General features: G+C 49.8%; 1 protein-coding gene across 2 annotated transcripts in view; it reads left to right on the plus strand.

The window, feature by feature from the left end:
- Nucleotides 1–20,548, plus strand: part of LOC143927183 (beta-arrestin-1) — a 276,266-nt gene that overhangs the window by 108,717 nt on the left and 147,001 nt on the right. Inside the window, exon 1 of one of the 2 annotated variants that reach the window (XM_077451157.1) lies at nt 4,797–5,302. The exons of the other annotated variant lie outside the window; for it this stretch is intronic. Within the exon in view, the coding sequence (XP_077307283.1) occupies nt 5,286–5,302 (17 nt within the window). The 5' untranslated portion in view covers nt 4,797–5,285. Of the gene's footprint in view, nt 1–4,796; nt 5,303–20,548 lie in introns of those variants that run through there. 2 annotated transcript variants of the gene reach the window in all.

Below are 20,548 nucleotides of genomic sequence, written 5' to 3' on the forward strand. Positions count from 1 at the left end.
CTCCCCTCTCTCTCTCTCACTGTCCTCCCCCTCTCTCTCTGTACTCCACCCTCTCTCTGTTCTCCCCCTCTCTCTCTGTCATACCCCCTATCTCTCTGTCCTCCCTCCTCTCTCTGTCCTCCCCCCTCTCTCTCTCACTGTCCTCCCCCTCTCTCTCTGTCCTCCTCCTCTCTCTCTCTGTACTCCACCCTCTCTCTGTCCTACCCCCCTCTCTCTCTCTGCCCCCTCTCTCTCTCTGTCCCTCTCTCTATCTCTCTCTCTCTCTGTCCTACCCCCTCTCTCTCTGTCCTCCCATTCTCTCTCTGCCCCCTCTCTCTCTGTCCCTCTCTCTCTGTCCTCCCCCTCTCTCTCTGTCCTCCCCCTCTCTCTCTGTCCTAACCCCTCTCTTTGCCCCCCTCTCTCTCTGTCCTCCCCACTCTCTCTGCCCCCTCTCTCTTTGTCTTTCTCTCTCTGCCCCCTCTCTCTCTGTCCCTCTCTCTCTTTCTCTGTCTTCCCCTCTCTCTCTGTCCTCCCCCTCTCTCTGCCCCCCTCTCTCTCTGTCACCCCTCTCTCTCTCTCTCTGTCCTCCCCCTCTCTCTGTCCCCCCTCTCTCTCTCTGTCACCCCGTCTCTCTCTGCTCACCTCTCTCTCTGCCACTCTCTTTCTCTCTGCCCCTCTCTCTCTCTCTGTCCTCCCCTCTCTCTCTGTCCCCCTCCTCACTCTCTCTCTCTCTCTGTCCTCCCCTTCTCTCTCTCTGTCCTCCCCTTCTCTCTCTCTGTCCTCCCTCCTCGCTCTCTCTCTGTCCTATCCCCTCTCTCTCTGTCCTCCCCTTCTCTCTCTGCCCCCCTCTCTCTCTGCCCCCTCTCTCTCTGCCCCTCTCTCTCTCTCTCTCTCTCTCTGTCTGTCCTACCCCTCTCTCTGTCCTAACCCCTCTCTCTGCCCCCTCTCTCTCTGTCCCTCTCTCTCTTTCTCTGTCTTCCCTCTCTTTCTGTCCCCCCCTCTCTCTGCGCCCTCTCTCTCTCTCTGTCACCCCCTCTCTCTCTCTGTCACCCTCTCTCTCTCTCTCTCTGTTCTCCCCCTCTCTCTGTCCCCCCTCTCTCTCTGTCACCCCCTCTCTCTCTCTGCTCCCCTCTCTCTCTGCCACTCTTTCTCTCTGCCCCTCTCTCTCTCTCTGTCCTCCCCTCTCTCTGTCCCCCTCCTCGCTCTCTCTCTCTGTCCTCCCCCTCTCTCTCTGTCCTCCCCCCTCTCTCTCTGTCCTCACCCTCTCTCTTTCTGTACTCCCTCTCTCTCTCCCTGTCCTCCCTCTCTCCCTGTCCTCCCTCTCTCCCTGTCCTCCCTCTCTCCCTGTCCTCCCCTCTCTCTCTCTGTCCTCCCCCTCTCTCTCTGTCCTCCCCTCTCTCTCTCTGTACTTCTCTCTCTGTCCTCCCCTCTCTCTCTGTCCCCCTCCTCACTCTCTCTCTCTCTGTCCTCCCTCCTCGCTCTCTCTCTCTGTCCCCCCTCTCTTTGTCCTCACGCTCTCTCTTTCTGTACTCCCCCCTCTCTCTCTGTCCTCCCTTTCTCCCTGTCCTCCCCTCTCTATCTGTTCTCCACCCTCTCTCTCTGTCCTTCCCCCTCTCTCTCTCTGTACTTCCCCTCTCTCTTTCTGTACTCCCCCTCTCTCTGTCCTCCACCTCTCTCTCTGTCCTCCACCCTCTCTCTCTCTCCGTACTCCCCCTCGCTCTCTCTCTCTGTCCTCCCCTCTCTCTCTGTCCTCCACCCTCTCTCTCTCTCTCTCTGTACTCCCCCTCTTTCTCTGTCCTTCCTCTCTCTCTCTCTCCCTGTCCCCCCTCTCTCTCTCTGCCCCCTCTCTCTCTGTCCCTCTCTCTCTCTGTCCTCCCCGCTCTCTCTGCCCCCTCTCTTTGTCTTTCTCTCTCTGCCCCCTCTCTCTCTGTCCCTCTCTCTCTTTCTCTGTCTTCCTCCTCTCTCTCTCTGTCCCCCCCTCTCTCTCTGCCCCCTCTCTCTGTCACCCCCCTCTCTCTCTCTGTCACCCCCTCTCTCTCTCTGTCCTCCCCCCCTCTCTCTCTCTCTCTGTCACCCCCTCTCTCTCTGCTCCCCTCTCTCTCTCTGCCACTCTCTTTCTCTCTGCCCCCCTCTCTCTCTCTGTCCTCCCCTCTCTCTCTGTCCCCCTCCTCACTCTCTCTCTGTCCTCCCCCCTCTCTCTCTCTCTCTGTCCTCCCTCCTCGCTCTCTCTCTCTCTGTCCTCCACCGCTCTCTCTCTCCTCACCCTCTCTCTTTCTGTACTCCCTCTCTCTCTCTCTGTCCTCCTTCTCTCCCTGTCCTCCCCTCTATCTCTGTCCTCCCTCTCTCTCTCTGTCCTCCCCTCTCTCTCTCTGTACTTCTCTCTCTGTCCTCCCCTCTCTCTCTGTCCCCCTCCTCACTCTCTCGCTCTCTCTCTGTCCTCCCTCCTCGCTCTCTCTCTCTCTGTCCCCCCTCTCTCTGCCCTCACCCTCTCTCTTTCTGTACTCCCCCCTCTCTCTCTGTCCTCCCTCTCTCCCTGTCCTCCCCTCTCTCTCTGTTCTCCACCCTCTCTCTCTGTCCTCCCCTCTCTCTCTGTACTTCCCCTCTCTCTTTCTGTACTCCCCTTCTCTCTGTCCTCCCCCTCTCTCTCTGTCCTCCACCCTCTCTCTCTCTCTGTACTCCCCCTCGCTCTCTCTCTGTCCTCCCCCTCTCTCACTGTCCTCCCCCTCTCTCTCTGTCCTCCACCCTCTCTCTCTGTACTCCTCCTCTCTCTTTCTGTACTCCCCTTCTCTCTCACTGTCCTCCCTCTCTCTCTCTCTCCCTGTCCTCCCCTCTCTCCCTGTCCTCCCCGCTCTCTCTCTGTCCCCCCTCTCTCTCTGTCCCCCCCCCTCTCTCTCTGTCCTCCCCTCTATCTCTCTGTCCTCCCCTTTCTCTCTGTCCTCCCCTTTCTCTCTGTCCTCCCCCCTTTCTCTCTGTCCTCCCTCCTCTCTCTCTGTCCTCCCCCTCTCTCTCTCTCTGTCCTCCCCCTCTCTCTCTCTGTACTTCCCCTCTCTCTCTGTACTTCCTCTCTCTCTCTGTCCTCCCCCTCTCTCTCTGTCCTCCACTCTCTCTCTGTCCTCCCCCTCTCTCTCTCTGCCCTCCACCCTCTCTCTCTCACTGTCCTCCCCTCTCTCTCTCTTGCTGTCCTCCCCTCTCTCTGTCCTCCCCCTCTCTCTCTGTACTTCCCCCCTCTCTCTCTCTCGCTGTCCTCCTCCTCTCTCTTTCTGTTCCCCCCTTTCTCTCTGTCCCCCCCTTACTCTCTGTCCTCCCCTCTCTCTCTCTGCCCTCCACCCTCTCTCTTTTTGTATTCCCCCTTCTCTGTCTCTCTCTGTCCTCCCCTCTCTCTCTCTCTGTCCCCCCCTCTCTCTGTCCTCTTCCTCTCTCTCTGTTGTCTTCCTCTCTCTCTACTCACCCTCTCTCTCTCCTATACCCCTCTCCCCCCCTCTCTCTCTCTGTACTCCCCCCTCTCTCCGTCCCCTCCTCTCTCTTCTCTCCCCCTCTCTCTCTCTCTGTACTCCCCCCTCTCTCTATCTGTCCCCCCTCTCTCTGTCCTTCCCCCCCTCTCTCTCTCTCTCCACTCCCCCTCTCCCCCTTCCTCTTTGTCCTCCTCCCTCTGTCCTCCTCTCTCTCTCTCTCTCTGTCCTCCTCTCTCTGTCCTCCTCTCTCTTTCTCTCTCTTTCTGTCCTCCTCTCTCTCTCTGTCCACCTCTCTCTCTGTCCTCCTCTCTGTCCTCCTCTCTGTCCTCCCCTCTCTCTCTGTCCTCCCCTCTCTCTCTGTCCTCCCTCTCTCCCTGTCCTCCTCTTTCTCTCTGTCCTCCTCTCTCTCTGTCCTCCTCTTTCTCTCTCTCTGTCCTCCTCTCTCTCTCTCTGTCCTCCTCTCTCTTCCTCTCTCTCTCCTCTCTCTCTCCCTGTCCTCCTCTCTCTCTCTCTCTTTCCTCCCTTTCTCTGTCCTCCTCTCTCTCTCTCTCTCTCCTCCTCTCTCTCATTGTCCCCCTCTCTCTGTCTTCCCCCTCTCTCCGTCCTCCTCTCTCTCTCTGTCCTCCTCTCTCTCTCTCTCTCTCCCCCTCTCTCTGTCCTCCTCTCTCTGTCCTCCCCTTTCTCTCCTTCTGTCCTTCTCTCTCGCTGTCCTCCCCCCTCTCTCTGTCCTCTCTCTCTCTCCTCCTCTCTCTCTCTTTCTCTGTCCTCCTCTCGCTTCCCTCTCTCTGTCCTCCTCTTTCTCTCTCTCTCTCTGTATTCCTCTCTCTCTGTCCTCCTCTTTCTCTCTCTCTCTCTCTCTCTGTATTCCTCTCTCTCTGTCCTCTTCTCTCTCTCTCTCCCCCTCTCTTTCTGTCCTCCCCTCTCCCTCTCTCTGTCCTCCTCTCCCTCTCTCTGTCCTCCTCTCCCTCTCTCTGTCCTCCTCTCCCTCTCTCTGTCCCCTCTCTCTCTCTCCTCTCTCTTTCTCTCTCTCTCTCTCTCTCTCTCTCTCTCTATGGCTCTTTTTCTCTCTCTCTCTCTGTCCTCCTCTCTCTCTCCTCTTTTCTCTCTCTCTCCCCCTCTCTTTCTGTCCTCCCCTCTCCCTCTCTCTGTCCTCCTCTCCCTCTCTCTGTCCCCTCTCTCTCTCTCCTCTCTCTTTCTCTCTCTCTCTCTCTCTCTATGGCTCTTTTTCTCTCTCTCTCTCTGTCCTCCTCTCTCTCTCCTCTTTTCTCTCTCTCTCCCCCTCTCTTTCTGTCCTCCCCTCTCCCTCTCTCTGTCCTCCTCTCCCTCTCTCTGTCCTCCTCTCCCTCTCTCTGTCCGCCTCTCCCTCTCTCTGTCCTCTCTCTCTCTCTCTCTCTGTGTTCTCCTCTCTCTGTCCTCCTCTCTCTGGCTCTCTTTCTCTCTCTCTCTCCCTGCGCTCCCCAGACTGCAGAAATTAGCGATGCAGGTCCTGTGCTCACAGAACACAGCAATGGCGAAGATGAGAGAGCCAATCAGGACTGCGATCAGGGCATGACACTTCAAGAAAAAAAAAAAAAAACATGTTGAATTTTCAATGCAGCAGCCGGCTCGGGGAGGCTGCATGATACCGGAGGACACATAAAGCATTGGGAAAGATTAAACCGCAAAGGAAAAAATATATATATAAGCATTATAATAAAAACAGTGAAAATTACTTGTCGTAGAAGGCAGACGGCAATGAAAATGTCAGTGCAGATTGCTATATGGATTATGGGTGGATTGACAGCGACTACACGGAGAGACAGAGCTTAAATCCCAGGCGCTGTGACACTGCAAGATATTCTAGGTACTGTACAGATGGACAACATATTCCTGTAAGTACATCTCCATCCATTTCTGCATGTTGCCTGCAATATATCCCATGTCCTATAATAATGTTCAGTGTCCAGGGTATTATGTCCCTCAGTAAGTGGGTAAAGTGCCCCCCCCCCCACTAGAAGGTAGAGTGTGCTCCAATAAGATGGCAGAGTGTGCCCCCCTTTAGAGGGAAGCATATCCCCCCAAATAAGAGGGTAGAGTGTGCTCCCCATTAGAGGGAAGCATATCCCCCCTAATGAGAGGGTAGAGTGTGCTTCCCATTAGAGGGAAGCATATCCCCCCAATAAGAGGGTAGAATGTGCTCCCCATTAGAGGGAAGCATATCCCCCCAATAAGATGGTAGAGTGTGCCCCCCATTAGAGGGAAGCATATCCCCACAATAAGAGGGTAGAGTGTGCCCCCATTAGAGGGAAGCATATCCCCCCAATAAGAGGGTAGAGTGTGCCCCCATTAGAGGGAAGCATATCCCCCCCCAATAAGAGGGTAGAGTGTGCTCCCCATTAGAGGGAAGCATATCCCCCCCAATAAGAGGGTAGAGTGTGCTCCCCATTAGAGGGAAGCATATCTCCCCCAATAAGAGGGTAGAGTGTGCTCCCCATTAGAGGGAAGCATATCTCCCCCAATAAGAGGGTAGAGTGTGCTCCCCATTAGAGGGAAGCATATCCCCCCCAATAAGAGGGTATAGTGTGCTCCCCATTAGAGGGAAGCATATCCCCCCCAATAAGAGGGTAGAGTGTGCCCCCCATTAGAGGGAAGCATATCCCCCCCACTAAGAGGGTAGAGTGTGCCCCCCATTAGAGGAAAGCATATCCCCCCAATAAGAGGGTAGAGTGTGCTCCCCATTAGAGGGAAGCATATCCCCCCCAATAAGAGGGTAGAGAGTGCTCCCCATTAAAAGGTAGGGTGTCCCCCCATTAAGAGGGTAGAATGTCCTCCAAAAAGTGGGCAGAGTGTCCCTCCCATTCGAGGGTAGTGTGTCCCCCAGTAAAAGGGTAGAGTGTCCCTCCCATTAGAAGGTAGTGTTACCCTCCCCCACTTAGAAGGTACAGTGTTCCCCCAATAGGGGGTAAAATGTTTCCCTAAAAGAGTGTCCTCCCCTGTACAAGCGTAGAGTGTCCTGCAGTAACTGAGCAGAGTGTCCCCCAATAAAATGGTTGAGTGTCTGCCCATTAGAGGGTAACAAGCCCTCCACAATAAGAGAGAAAAGTGTCCCCCATTAAAGGGTAGAATATCCCCCCAATGAGATGGAAGAGTGCTCCCTATTAGAGGATACAGTGTCTCCCAATAGAGGGTAAAATGTCCCCCCCCCCCCCCCATTAGAGGGTAAAATGCTCCCCTAATAATAAGAAAGGGTGTACTTACTTATACAAGGGTAGAGTGTCCTGCAGTAAATGAGCGGAGGTTGTCCCCCTATAAAATGGTTGAGTGTCTGCCCATTAGAGGGTAAAATGCCCCCCCCCCAATAAGAGAGAAAAGTGTTCCCCCATTAAAGGGTAAGTGTCCCCCCCAATGAGATGGAAGAGTGCCCCCCATTAGAGGGCACAGTGTCCCCCAATAGAGGATAAAATGCCCCCCCCACTATTATAGGGTAAAATTCTCCCCTAATAATAATAAAGAGTGTTCTCCTCTGTACAAGGGTAGAGTGTCCTGCAGTAACTGAGTAGAGTGTCCCCCAATATAATGGAAGAGTGTCTGCCCATTAGAGGGTAGAACACCTCTTCAATAAGAGAGAAAAATGTCCCCATCAAAGGGTAGAGTGTCCTCCCCAATGAGATGGAAGATTCCCCCCCATTAGAGGGTACAGTGTCCCCCAATAGGTGACCAGAGTGTCCCCCCTATTAGAGGTTATAGTGTCCCCCTATAAGAGGGAAAAATGTTCCCTCCATTAGAGGGAAAAGTGTCCCCCAATAAGTGGGCAGAATCCCCCACATAACAGAGCAGAGTGTCCTCCCCTAAGAGGGAAGTGTGTCCCCTTCCAATAACAGAGCAAAGCACCCCCCCCCCCCCCCAATAAAGTGTTAGCCCTATATAAGAGCAGAGTGTCCATCCTATAAGAAGGCAGAGTATCCCACCCAATGACAAAGTATAAGAGCAAAGTGTATCCCAATAAGAAGGCAGAGTGTCCCTCAATAACATGGCAGAGCTTCCCCCCCCCCCCCCCCCCAAATAAAAAGGCAGAATGTTCCCTCTCAATAACAGGGCAGAGTTTTTCTAAATAGCAAAGCAGAGTGTTCCTCTTGCCGCGAACACACGACCGGACTTTCCGCCAGACTAGGTCCGACGGAATCATTCCGTTGGATAGTCAGATCATGTGTGGGATAGTCCGATCATTTTTCTTTTAAAAAATCCTATGGACCTAAAAACAGAACATGTTTCAAATCTGTCCGATGGACTCAATTCCTATCGGGGAAAACCGTTCGTCTGTGTGCTAGTCCGATGGACCAAATACGACGCAAGGGCAGCTATTGGCTACTGGCTATTGAACTTCCTTTTCTAGTCCTGTCCTACGCCATCACATTCAAAACGAACGGACTTTCGAACAGACTTTAGTCAGTTCGTGTGTGGGCAAGTCCGTTAGTTTGGAGGTACGTCGAAAGTCCGTCGGACCTTTTCTGCCGGAAAGTCCGGTCGTGTGTACGCGGCATTAGTGTCACCCCAATAAGAGTGTAGGGTGTCCGCCATACAATTTTAGCGTTCCCACTTATAACATGACAGATCTTTGAACAAATAAGAGGGTACAGTTCCCCCTTTACCAAAGATGAATGCCCCCCAATAAGAGGGTGGAGTGCTCGCCAATAAGAGGGAAGAGTTTGCCCCCAACAAGCAGGAAGAACATCCACCAGTGCCACCACAAGCATTAAAGGATGTCCCTGTATAAAAGGGGCAAAACTATGTAAACCCCCTCCAACTCAAGCAGTTAAGGTGTTTCCTATGATGTGGACAGTTGATATTCCATCATACATGAAAGACATTGTAGACAATGGTGGTCTTTCAACCTTGTGGTAATAGTTTAGGGTAAGCCCTTATCTCAACCCTACTGACCACCTTTGGGATGGATTTGAATGCTGGCTGTGAGCCAGGTCTTGTGCCTCACAAATGGGCACAAATTCCCACAGACACTCTACAAAATCATATACAGGGGGCACCTGTATATCAATCGCTACAGTAAATGGACACAATTCCAAAATGTAGACCTTTAATGCATTGGTGTCATTGGAATAGCGAACCCCAGAAAAAAATGGTCCTTCAAGTCATTGGTGTCAGTGGGATAGTGGGCCCCAGGGGAGAATAACCCCTGAAACCATTGATGTCAGTGGAATAATGGCCCTCAGGGAACAATAGTCCTTCAAACCATTAATGTCAGTGGAATAATGACCCCTCAAGGAAGAATAGTCCCTCAAACCATGTGTCAGTATTCAGTCAAGCATATGTCATAACAGACACCTCTAGACAGGGCTGGGAGGAGGCAGGGGGAGAAGGGACACCTGCCCTGGGCACTATTTGTTTGTGTAGCAGAGGGGGCGTGCTGGGAGCTCCCCTTTTTCTGCTTCTCACTGACAGACAAGAGTGACTGCAGTGTCACTCCCGTCAGCGGGGATTTTTTAAATTCAGAGCATGGTGGTACTCTGTACCGCCACCTCCCTCGCTAACCCTCTGCTCCCCGCCGGCCGCTGTCACCTGTAAACACAGAAGTGGCTTCCTGTGCCAATTCTGTGTTTACATACGACACAGTGAGCATCAAGTGATAGCGCCTCCTCAGAGGAGCAGCTGCCAGGTGGCTAGGCAGAAATCACTCTGCAGACGTTATTTACTGAGTGGCCACAGGAGGTCTGTATACCAGGCGGCCGCGGGAGGAGGCGGGAGCTCTGTGTACTGGGGGGCTAGGAGGTAGTGGAGAGTGTGCATTCTAGACTAGGTGGTGCGGGGAGCACTGTGTATTGGGGGTGCTAGGAGGTGGGGGTGCACTGTGAATAGAGGGGTGCTAGGAGTTGGGGGGAGCTCTGTGTACAGAGGGGTGCTAGGAGGTGGGGGAGTTCTGTGTATTGGGGGTGCTAGGAGGTGGGGGAGCACTGTGTATAGGGGTTGCTAGGAAGTGAGGGGAGCACTGTGTATTGTGGGGTGCTAGGAGGTAGGGGGAGCACTGTATATTGGGAAGTGCTAAGAGGTGGGGGGAACGCTGTGTATTAGGAGGTGCTAGGAGGTGGGGGGAGCTCTGTGTATTGGGGTGCTAGGAGGGGAGGGGTGATTGTGTATTGGGAGGCTAGGAGGTGGGGAGATTGTGTATTGTGGGGCTAGGAGGTGGGAGGAGCTCTATGTATTGTGGTGTACTAGGTAGTGGGGGAACACTGTGTATGGGGGGTTAGGAGGTGGGGGAACACTCTGTATTGGGGGGCTAGGAGGTGGGGGGAGCTCTGTGTATTGGGAGGCACTAGAAGGTGGAGGAACACTGTGTATTGGGGGTTAGGATGTGGGAGAACACTCTGTATTTTGGGCTAGGAGGTAGGGGGAGCTCTGTGTATTGGGGAGTGCTAGGAGGTTTTGGGAGATTGTGTATTGGGGGGCTAGGAGATGGGGGACCTCTATCTATTGTGGGGTTCTAGGAGGTGGGGGGGAGTGCTGTGTATTGGAGGCTGTTAGGAGGAGGGAAGAGCACTGTGTATTGGGGGTTAGGAGGTGGGGGAATAATGTGTATTGGGGGCTAGGAGGTGGGGGAAAATTGTGTATTGGGGCTAGGAGGTGGGGGGAAATTGTGTATTGGGGGGTGTTCGGTGTACAGGGGGGTGCTAGAAGATGAGGGGAGCTCAGTGTATTGGGGGTGTTATGAGGTGGGCGAAGCTCTGTGTACTGGGGGGTGCTAGGAGGTGGGGGAGCTCTGTGTATTGGGAGTGCTAGGAGGTGGGGGAAGCTCTGTGTACTGGGGGGTGCTAGGAGGTGGGGGGGACTTTGTCTATTGGGGCTGCTAGGAGGTGTTGGGGGTTCTGTGTACTGAGGGGTGCTAGGAGGTGAGGGGAGCTCTGTGTATTGGGGGTGCTAGGAGGTGGGGGGAGCTCTGTGTACTGGGGGGTGCTAGTAGATGTGGGGAGCTCTGTGTATTGGGGAGTGCTAGGAGGTGTTGGGGGTTCTGTGTACTGGGGGGAGGAGATGGGGGAGTTATGTGTATTGGGAGTGCTAGGAGGTGGGGGAAGCTCTGTGTATTGGGATGTGCTAAGAGGTGGGGGGCTCTATGTATTGGGGGTGCTAGAAGGTGTTAGGAGTCCTGTAACCCTTGAATGGATGAGTTTATATATTTTGAACATGGCGTCTCTGGTTCACGCTCTTGTTCCCCTGATGATGCGCTCTGATGCGAAATGCATTGGGAGGGGCTTGAACACACCCAGAATTTGGTTTTCAGAACTGAATCTGAAATATGACATTACAAAAAGAGGTAAAGAAGCGTCCACAAACTTTCTGGGGTGATGTTCATTGTTAGTGGCGTTTATCTCTGGGGTTGTGAAGACGTCTACATTTATCCTGCCTGAATGTTCACCCAGCAATCTGAACAACAATGAATCTGAAAATTATCCTGCAGGATCTGTTTTATTACATTTATTAGACCAAAGCGCACACGAGACTTAACAAGCGTGCCGCGGCCTTCCACATGAGAGAACAAAAGTTGTTTTTGTTATGGGAAAGACGCGTTCTGAAGTCCTGAAGTGAAATTTCAGAGCGCTTGGTGCTTGGATGATCCTTGACTGGAATTTGGCTTTTGGCTTACTGCCCATGGATTGCAATGATGAAGCCCATTTTAGCTGTGTCGCATCCAGTTTTCATCATGACGTGTCCCTCTTGCATGTTATAATGTAGAGATCATTAGGGTTAGCTGAAAAAGCTATACATTCAGTCATACACTCTTAAGTTATGTATTATCATATTTGATGCTGGTTCTCCATCCTGGACAGATCCCTAATGCTAGTTTTTCTTCAGTTTTTGAAATGCAATGTTTTTCTTGTGTTGCTACTCATTCTGGGCTTTCCCAGTCCATTTATAGCTAAGTGGAAGGGGTGGTCACCTGGGTTCAACTAGGAACACTGGATGCAGACTGGAGTGCTCGGGGTCACACAGGAACACTGGATGCAGACTGGAGTGCTGGGGATCACACAGGAAAACTGTATGCAGACTGGAGTGCTCGGGGTCAGACAGGATCACTGTATGCAGATTGGAGCGCTCGGGGTCACACAGGAACACTGGATGCAGACTGGAGCGCTCGGGGTCACACAGGAACACTGTATGCAGACTGGAGTGCTTGGGGTCACACAGGAACACTGTATGCAGACTGGAGTGCTCAGGGCTACTCATTCTGGGCTTTCCCAGTCCATTTATAGCTAAGTGGAAGGGGTGGTCACCTGGGTTCAACTAGGAACACTGGATGCAGACTGGAGTGCTCAGGGTCACACAGGAACACTGGATGCAGACTGGAGTGCTCAGGGTCACACAGGAACACTGTATGCAGACTGGAGTGCTCGGGGTCACACAGGAACACTGTATGCAGACTGGAGTGCTCGGGGTCACACAGGAACACTGTATGCAGACTGGGGTGCTCGGGGTCACACAGGAACACTGTATGCAGACTGGAGTGCTCGGGGTCACACAGGAACACTGTATGCAGACTGGAGTGCTTGGGGTCACACAGGAACACTGTATGCAGACTGGAGTGCTCTGGGTCACACAGGAACACTGGATGCAGACTGGAGTGCTTGGGGTCACACAGGAACACTGTATGCAGACTGGAGTGCTCAGGGCTACTCATTCTGGGCTTTCCCAGTCCATTTATAGCTAAGTGGAAGGGGTGGTCACCTGGGTTCAACTAGGAACACTGGATGCAGACTGGAGTGCTCAGGGTCACACAGGAACACTGGATGCAGACTGGAGTGCTCAGGGTCACACAGGAACACTGTATGCAGACTGGAGTGCTCGGGGTCACACAGGAACACTGTATGCAGACTGGAGTGCTCGGGGTCACACAGGAACACTGTATGCAGATCAGAGTGCTCAGGGTCTCACAGGAACACTGGATGCAGGCTGGAGTGTTCGGGGTCACACAGGAACACTGTATGCAGACTGGAGTGCTCAAGGTCACACAGGAACACTGGATGCAGACTGGAGTGCTCGGGGTCACACAGGAACACTGTATGCAGACTGGAGTGCTCGGGGTCACACAGGAACACTGAATGTAGACTGGAGTGTTCGGGGTCACACAGGAACACTGGATGCAGACTGGAGTGCTCAGGGTCACACAGGAACACTGTATGCAGACTGGAGTGCTCAGGGTCACACAGGAACACTGGATGCAGGCTGGAGTGCTCGGGGTCACACAGGAACACTGTATGCAGACTGGAGTGCTCGAGGTCACACAGGAACACTGGATGCAGACTGGAGTGCTCGGGGTCACACAGGAACACTGTATGCAGACTGGAGTGCTTAGGGTCACACAGGAACACTGTATGCAGACTGGAGTGCTCGGGGTCACACAGGAACACTGGATGCAGACTGGAGTGCTCAGGGTCACACAGGAACACTGTATGCAGACTGGATTGCTCAGGGTCACACAGAAACACTGGATGCAGGCTGGAGTGCTTGGGGTCACACAGGAACACTGTATGCAGACTGGAGTGCTCGAGGTCACACAGGAACACTGGATGCAGACTGGAGTGCTCGGGGTCACACAGGAACACTGTATGCAGACTGGAGTGCTCGGGGTCACACAGGAACACTGTATGCAGACTGGAGTGCTCGGGGTCACACAGGAACACTGGATGCAGACTGGAGTGCTCAGGTTCACACAGGAACACTGTATGCAGACTGGAGTGCTTGGGGTCACACAGGAACACTGTATGCAGGCTGGAGTGCTCAGGGTCACACAGGAACACTGTATGCAGACTGGAGTGCTCAGGTTCACACAGGAACACTGTATGCAGTCTGGAGTGCTCAGGGTCACACAGGAACACTGTATGCAGACTGGAGTGCTCAGGTTCACACAGGAACACTGTATGCAGTCTGGAGTGCTCAGGGTCACACAGGAACACTGGATGCAGACTGGAGTGCTCGGAGTCACACAGGAACACTTGATTCAAACAGAAGTGCATGGAGTCACACAGGAACATTGGATGCAGACTGGAGTGCTCGGTGTCATACAGGAACACTAGATGTAGACAGGGTACAAGGGGTCGTTGCCACCTTATCCCTTTAAACCCGAACACCTTTGCATTACATGGGTTCTGATGCTAATTAAATGCAGATAAGGCACCAAGTGAGTTTAATTACCACCTTAATCAGCCACAGAACCTGCGTAATGAATATGTGTTCTGGTTTAAAGGTATGAGGTGGCAACCATAGGTCAAACAGGAACATTGGATGCAGACTGGAGTGCACAAGGTCACACAGGAACACTGGATGCAGATAGGAGTACAAGGGGTCACACACTGGATGCAGTGAAGGTGCCAGGAGACATGGGGTTTCTGCTATTAGCATGTCGACCTTTGCTCAAATGTCGAGCAACACACCAGCTAACCCTGTTAGACAGCCCCCCTTTGTGATTGGCTGTGGAACCCAGAAGCCGCACAGAGGGGAAAACCCAGCCCTGGAGCATGTGAGTGTGACACTCCCGGTACAGCATTACTATAAAACTGAAGGATGCTGGTAGTAATGCCCCATACACACGGTCGGACATTCCGACAACAAAACCCATCAGATTTTTTCCGACGGATGTTGGTCCAAACTTTTCTTGCATACACACGTTCGGACAAAGTTGTCGTTCTTAACGAGGTGACGTACAACAACACGTACTTCGGGACTATAAACGGGGCAGTAGCCAATAGCTGTGGTCTCTTCATTTATTCTGAGCAATGCGTGGCACTTTATCCGTCGGAATTGTCTACACGCGATCGGAATTGAAACGATCGGATTTTGTTGTCGGAAAACTTTCGATCCAGCTCTCCAACTTTGTGTGTTGGAAATTCAGATGGAAAAAGTCAGATGGAGCCCACACACGATCGGATTTTCCGACAACACGATCCGATCGCACATTCCGACCGTGTGTACAGGGCAGTAAGAATGGCCATACTGGACTGGCCTACAGTTTTTTTTTTTCAGTGTCCAATCTCCCTATAGGTAGCAGGTATAACCCAAAGCTGGCCAGGCCCGGAAACACACTGCTGACAGCAGTGCAAGGAGGCACTGGGTTATATGGAGCCGTATCTTATTCCTCGCTGGTTATTTTCCTATGAAAGCTGTATTTAATTGCCCATTTTTTTTCCTTCCGTAGCAAAGTTTATTCCCAGCGTATAAACAATCATCCACAGGCTAAGGGGAAATCCAGGTCACTATAGTCCCTTCGCCAAGAATGAGATAGTCAGGATATTGACGCCGCAGATAAAACTTCATTTGTATCGCACAACAAAAGTGAACCAGCGCCTTAAAGAGGACGTGTAAATGTTTTGTGCATACCTATGGTTAGGACGTAAAGCAAAGCTCTGGCCAAAATTAGCAACATAAAAATTAAGAGCCCATTAAAAGATCAACTCACGAAATCAGCTTTAGTTGCATTACTCAATTTTCATCTAGAGATTTCACCCGTAATACTTTGTATCTGCCACTAGATGTCTTCATTTTGATGGTCTCAATATCATTCAATCCACTTCCTCTAGTCTAGGCCCTCTTTATCTGCCACCCTGGACTGCTTTGTGTGCCGCTCAAGCTCACTGGAATAGGGTGTGGATCCCAAGCATCTGCTGCTGGGAGTGCCGGTGTTCTGGCATATAGTGTCCTGCCATCATATAGTGTCCGCCCCGTACTGCGCACGCGCAGCGCTTGCGCAGTACGGAGCAGAAGAAGCTTCGGAAAATCTCCAAAGATGAACGGCGCCTGGGCCGTGAGTGGTGGTGGTAGCCCAACCGTCCAAGCGGACATAGGGCTGGAAAAATTAGAGGGCCCCTCGCGGGCTCCCTTCGCTCGCCACGCTTCGGGCTCGGCCTCGCCTTCGCTAGCCACGATCCTGGCTCGGCCTCGCCTTCACTCGCCACGCTTCGGGCTCGGCCTCGCTGCGCTCGGCTCTTTTATATTCCAACTCTATCTCCACTTGGATGGTGGGGCTAGAACCTGGACTCACGGCGTAGGCGCCGTTCATCTTCGGGTGTTTTCGGAATCTGTGTGTGCTGTGTGCTGCGCATGCGCAGTACACAGCGGACACTATCTGATGGGGGACTCTATATGATAGGACACCGGCATGGATGGGAGCTCGTCACAGTTCCTACTATCGCTGGCAGTAAAGAAAGGACTCCCTGAAGCCGCACTTTCATGCTGTCCCCATATTGGGTGTATTAAGGGCAGCCTCAGACTGGTATCCGATTAGGCCACGCCTCCAGCGCCTTTTCGCTCTGCCCCTCTGAGCTTAGTCATGGGGTCCCCATGACTAAGCTCTGAGAGAGAAAGCCGCTGGAGGCGTGGCCTGGTCGGATACCAGGCTGAGGTTACCATTCATACACCTAGTCTAGGTACATAGCACGGATGTGCAGCTTCGAGGGAGTCCTTTCTTTACTATCCTAGATCTGCCCCCAGCCTATGACTGGACAGTGAAATGGGACACAGCACCTCGATGAGCTCACCACTCTATCACTCTCCTCCTATCGACATGCTCCTTTTAAGCTCTTGAATTCATTGGCTGCTTGTACTGCTTCTCTGTCACATGCAGGTACTTGCACTGCTTGCACATTGTTTCCAGGCTCTCTTTACCACCTGTTGGAGAAAAAAAATGTGTTGCTTAGACCCCCTTCACACTGGGGTGGTTTTCAGGCGCTTTAGCGCAGGAAATCGCCTTGCTAAGTGCCTCGAAAACTGCCTCCCATTTATTCCAGTGTGACTTTTCACACTCAGGGGGGTGGTGCGCTTGCGGGACGTTTAGAAAAGTCCTGCAAGCAGCATCTTTAGGGCGGGTTGCTGTATTTAGCACTCCCAAAAACGCCCTGCCCATTGAAATGAATGGGCAGCTCTTTCAAAGCGCCCTAAAAACCGCTTTCAAAGCCCTGCAAAATGAAAATTTGTAACCTTTTTTTGGGGTTAAAAGTGCCCCACTAGCGGCCGAAAAGCTTAAACAGCGCTAAAGCGCACCTAAAATGAGGGCTGCTTTAGCGCTAATGGCTAGCGCTCGTGGTGTGAAAGGAGTTTTACAGTGCTCAGTAGCTGTAGCTGATATTTAGACACAAGTGAATATGTCAGAGCAGTGAATCCCTTTCCTTCTATTAGAACAGTGATTTTGCACCCTCCCTCCATTGTGCTCTGCCTGAGGCTTTAAACAGATACCGAGAGTCTGAAGGAAGACAACTTCTGCTGTGCTCTCTCTTTAGCTAACCCGTACTGCTCTGGGGTGTTCTCTGTATTCAATATTTACTTGTAGAACAGAGATTATATACGTACAGTATGCAATCTGAATATTTTTAATACAATGTGAATATAAAAAATTTTTTAATAATCAAGCATCAATTTCTAAGAAAACATAAATAAAAGATAGACCCAAAGCCGTCATCGTTTTCCTTTAAAATTGTCCGTTTTTTTTTTTTTTTTTTTTCAACATTGAATTCAGTGATTTGAATGCTGATCAGAATTCCTGGCAACTATACATTCTTGGCGTCACCCTTCTATTACGCTGACATATGGCGGTGAACGAAATCCTGGCAATGATACCTCACAGATGAGGTGCTCGCCATATGATGGCATGACGTGAAATGGATGGGAGCTGGCCCACGGTCAGGGTTTATAATCGCATTGATCAGAGCACGGTCCGGGTTGGTAAATGGGAAGACATCTGCTCCTGTCAAAATCATCCATTGCTGTATTTTTTTTTTTTCTTTTCCACCACCTAATGGATTTTCTGGAGCAGGCAAGGATGCCAGAACGGAAGTCAGTCTAAGCGCAGATAGGAGCGTGAAGTCAGAGGACGCGACATGTCATGACGATGAGGAATAGTACGCACTGGGTTATATGAAGTGCCATATTCCGAGCAAAGGAGACGTTATGACGAGTCATTCCGCTATTATTCTGACTGTTCATAACCTAATCATTTATAGAGCGCCATGCTTAGGCAGGTGGGGGGAGTATACAGATCCGTGTCCCAGGATTGGTGGGCCAGTGGAGCCTTTGTGTTTCAGCTGCTCAATAACAGCAAATATGCAAATATATAAATGTAACACGTTATACTCAGTTTTATATCATTTCAGTTCATATCCTTTTACTTCAATTATTTTTAAAAAATTGATATAACATGTTGATTAGCACTTACATTTGTATTATAGGGTGCGCCCATGGCACTCAGTTTGTAAAGAGTTCTGAACTTTGTGACATGGAATTCTGGGCTTTGTAATATGGGATTCCAGGATATGTAGAAATAAACAGCGAGCTTTGTAATATGGGGTTCTGGATGTTGCAATACAAGATTCTGAGCTTTGCAATATAAGAGTTTGTCTTTTGTAATATTGGGATTCTTGGCTTAGTAATAGTTGATTCTGGCCTTTGTAATATTCGGATTCTGGGCTGTTTAATATGGAATTCTAAGCTTTGTAATATTGGGATTCTAGGTTTTGTTATATGTGATTCTGGGATTTGTAATATGTAGTTCTGGGTTTTGTAATATAGGATTCTGGGCTTTCTAGTATTGGGATTCTGTGATTTTTTTAATATTTGATTCTGGTCTTTGTAATACAGGATACTGGGCTTTCTAATATTGGAATTCTGGGCTTTGTAGTATTGGGTTTCTGGGCTTTGTAATATGCGAGTCTGGGCTTTGTAGTATTGGGATTCTCACTTTTGTAATTCCGTAATTCTGGACTTTGTAATATGGGATTCTAGGCTTTGTAATATGTAATCATGGGCCTGATAATGTAGGATTCTTAACTTTGTAATATGGGATTCAGGTCATTGTAATTATAGATTCTGGGCTTTGTAATATTGGGATTCTGGTGCTTTATAATATGTGATGCTGGGCTTTGTAATATTGGGATTCTGGTGCTTTATAATATGTGATGCTGGGCTTTGTAATATTGGGGTTGAGGGCTTTGCAATATGTGATGCTGGGGTTTTTGTAATATGTGATTCTGGGTTTTGTAATATGTGGTGCTGGGCTTTGTAATATGCGTTTCTCACCTTTGTAATATTGGGATTCTGGGTTTTGTAATATGTGATTCTGGGCTTTGTAATATTGGGATTCTGTGCTTTGTAATATTGGGATTCTGGGCTTTGTAATATTGGGATTCTGGGCTTGGTAATATGTGATGCTGGGCTTTGTAATACTGGGATTCTGTGTTTTATTATATGGGAGTCAGGGCTTTGTAATGTGTGATTCTAGGCTTTGTAATATGTGATTCTGGGCTTTGTAATGTGTGATTCTAGGCTTTGTAATATGTGATTCTGGGTTTTGTAATGTGTGATTCTGGGCTCCGTATTATTGGGATTCTAGGCTTAGTAATATGTGATTCTAGACTTTGTAATATTGGGATTCTTGGTTTTGTTATATGTGATTCTGGGCTTCGTAATTTTGGCATTCTGGGCTTTGTAATATGTAGTTCTGGGTTTTATAATATAGGATTCTGGGCTTTCTAGTATTGGGATTCTGTGATTTGTAGTAGTGGGATTCTGGGATTTGTAATATTCAATTCTGGTCTTTGTAATATGTGATTCTGGGCTTTGTAATATGTGAGCCTGTGCTTTGTAATATGGAAGTCTGGGCTTTGTAATATGGGAATCTGGGCTTTCTAATATGGAAATCTGGATTTTCTAATATTAGGATTCTGGGCTTGTAATATAGGATTCTGGGCTTTGTAAAATATGATTCTGGGCTCCGTATTTTTGGGATTCTAGGCTTAGTAATATGTGATTCTGGACTTTGTAATATTTGTATTCTGGGCTTTGTAATATCTGATTTTGGGCTTTGTAAGATAGGGATTTTGGGCTTTGTAATATTGGGAAGCTGGGCTTTGTAATTTTGGTATTCTGGGCTTTATAATATATGATGCTGGGTTTTGTAATATTGGGTTTGCGGGCTTTGCAATATGTGATGCTGGGGTTTGTAACATGTGGTAATGGGCTTTGTAACATGGGTTTCTCACTTTTGTAATATTGGGATTCTGTGTTTTGTTATATGTGATTCTGGGCTTTGTAATATTAGGATTTTGGGCTTTGTAATATCAGGATTCTGGGTTTTGTTATATGTGATTCTGGGCTTTGTAATATTGGGATTCTGGGTTTTGTTATATGTGATTCTGGGTTTTGTTATATGTGATTCTGGGCTTTGTAATATTGGGATTCTGGGTTTTGTTATATGTGATTCTGGGCTTTGTAATATTGGAATTCTGGCTTTTGTTATTAGGGATTCTGGGCTTTGTAATATTGGGATTCTGGGTTTTGTTATTAGGGATTCAGGGCTTTTTTTTATATGGGATCCTAAGCTTTGTAATACAGAATTTTGAGCTTTTACAACTTCAGATCATTTACTAATCTCAGCAAAAATGCTCTTTGCAAAGTCAACATGCTCTACTCCTTTAAAAATAATATCCCAACATTTTGGTCCCAAATATCTATGGTTAAAGGCCTCCACGATAGCTACTTCCCTAATATGGAGAGATCTAGGCACATACATACAGACATATGCCTTTTATTATGAGGTCCCTGCATTATACTAAGCACAAATAAAGACTTACTTGAGTATTTATAAAAAGAGGTGAGGTCTAGGGAATTCTGGCCCCTGGACTCAACCTTACTGACTGGAATTTGTCCTTGCTATAGGCAGACTTGAAGAAATAGAAATGCCGGCGGTTCTACATGACTGGGTGGAGGAACACTTCCAAGAAAGAGTTTAAATGTAAGAGGACAATGTAGGTTCAATAGGCCTTTCCTGATTGGTGGTTGACAGTCAAGTGGTTGGGAGGTGTCATAGAGGTAGGACTTGTGATAAATGCTGGCTTGGCTTATAGGAAGATTTGGGTTGGAACTGGGATAATAGGAACCTGGTTTGAAGGTTGGAACAAGGATTATAGTAACTAGGTTAGAAAAACTGGTCTGGAACAGGGATTATAGGAACTGCGTTGGAAAACTGGGTTGGAAGATCTGTGTTGGAATGGGGATCATAGGAACTGAATTGGAAGAACTTGGTTGGAACAAGGATTGTCGGAACAGCATTGGAAGAACTGGGTTGGAAGATTTGGGTTGGAATAGGGATT

The sequence above is a fragment of the Lithobates pipiens genome, unplaced genomic scaffold (genome assembly GCF_037356315.1).
Source record: "Lithobates pipiens isolate NorthernLeopardFrog02 unplaced genomic scaffold, aLitPip1_a1.2 Scaffold_23, whole genome shotgun sequence".
NCBI lineage: Eukaryota > Metazoa > Chordata > Amphibia > Anura > Ranidae > Lithobates > Lithobates pipiens.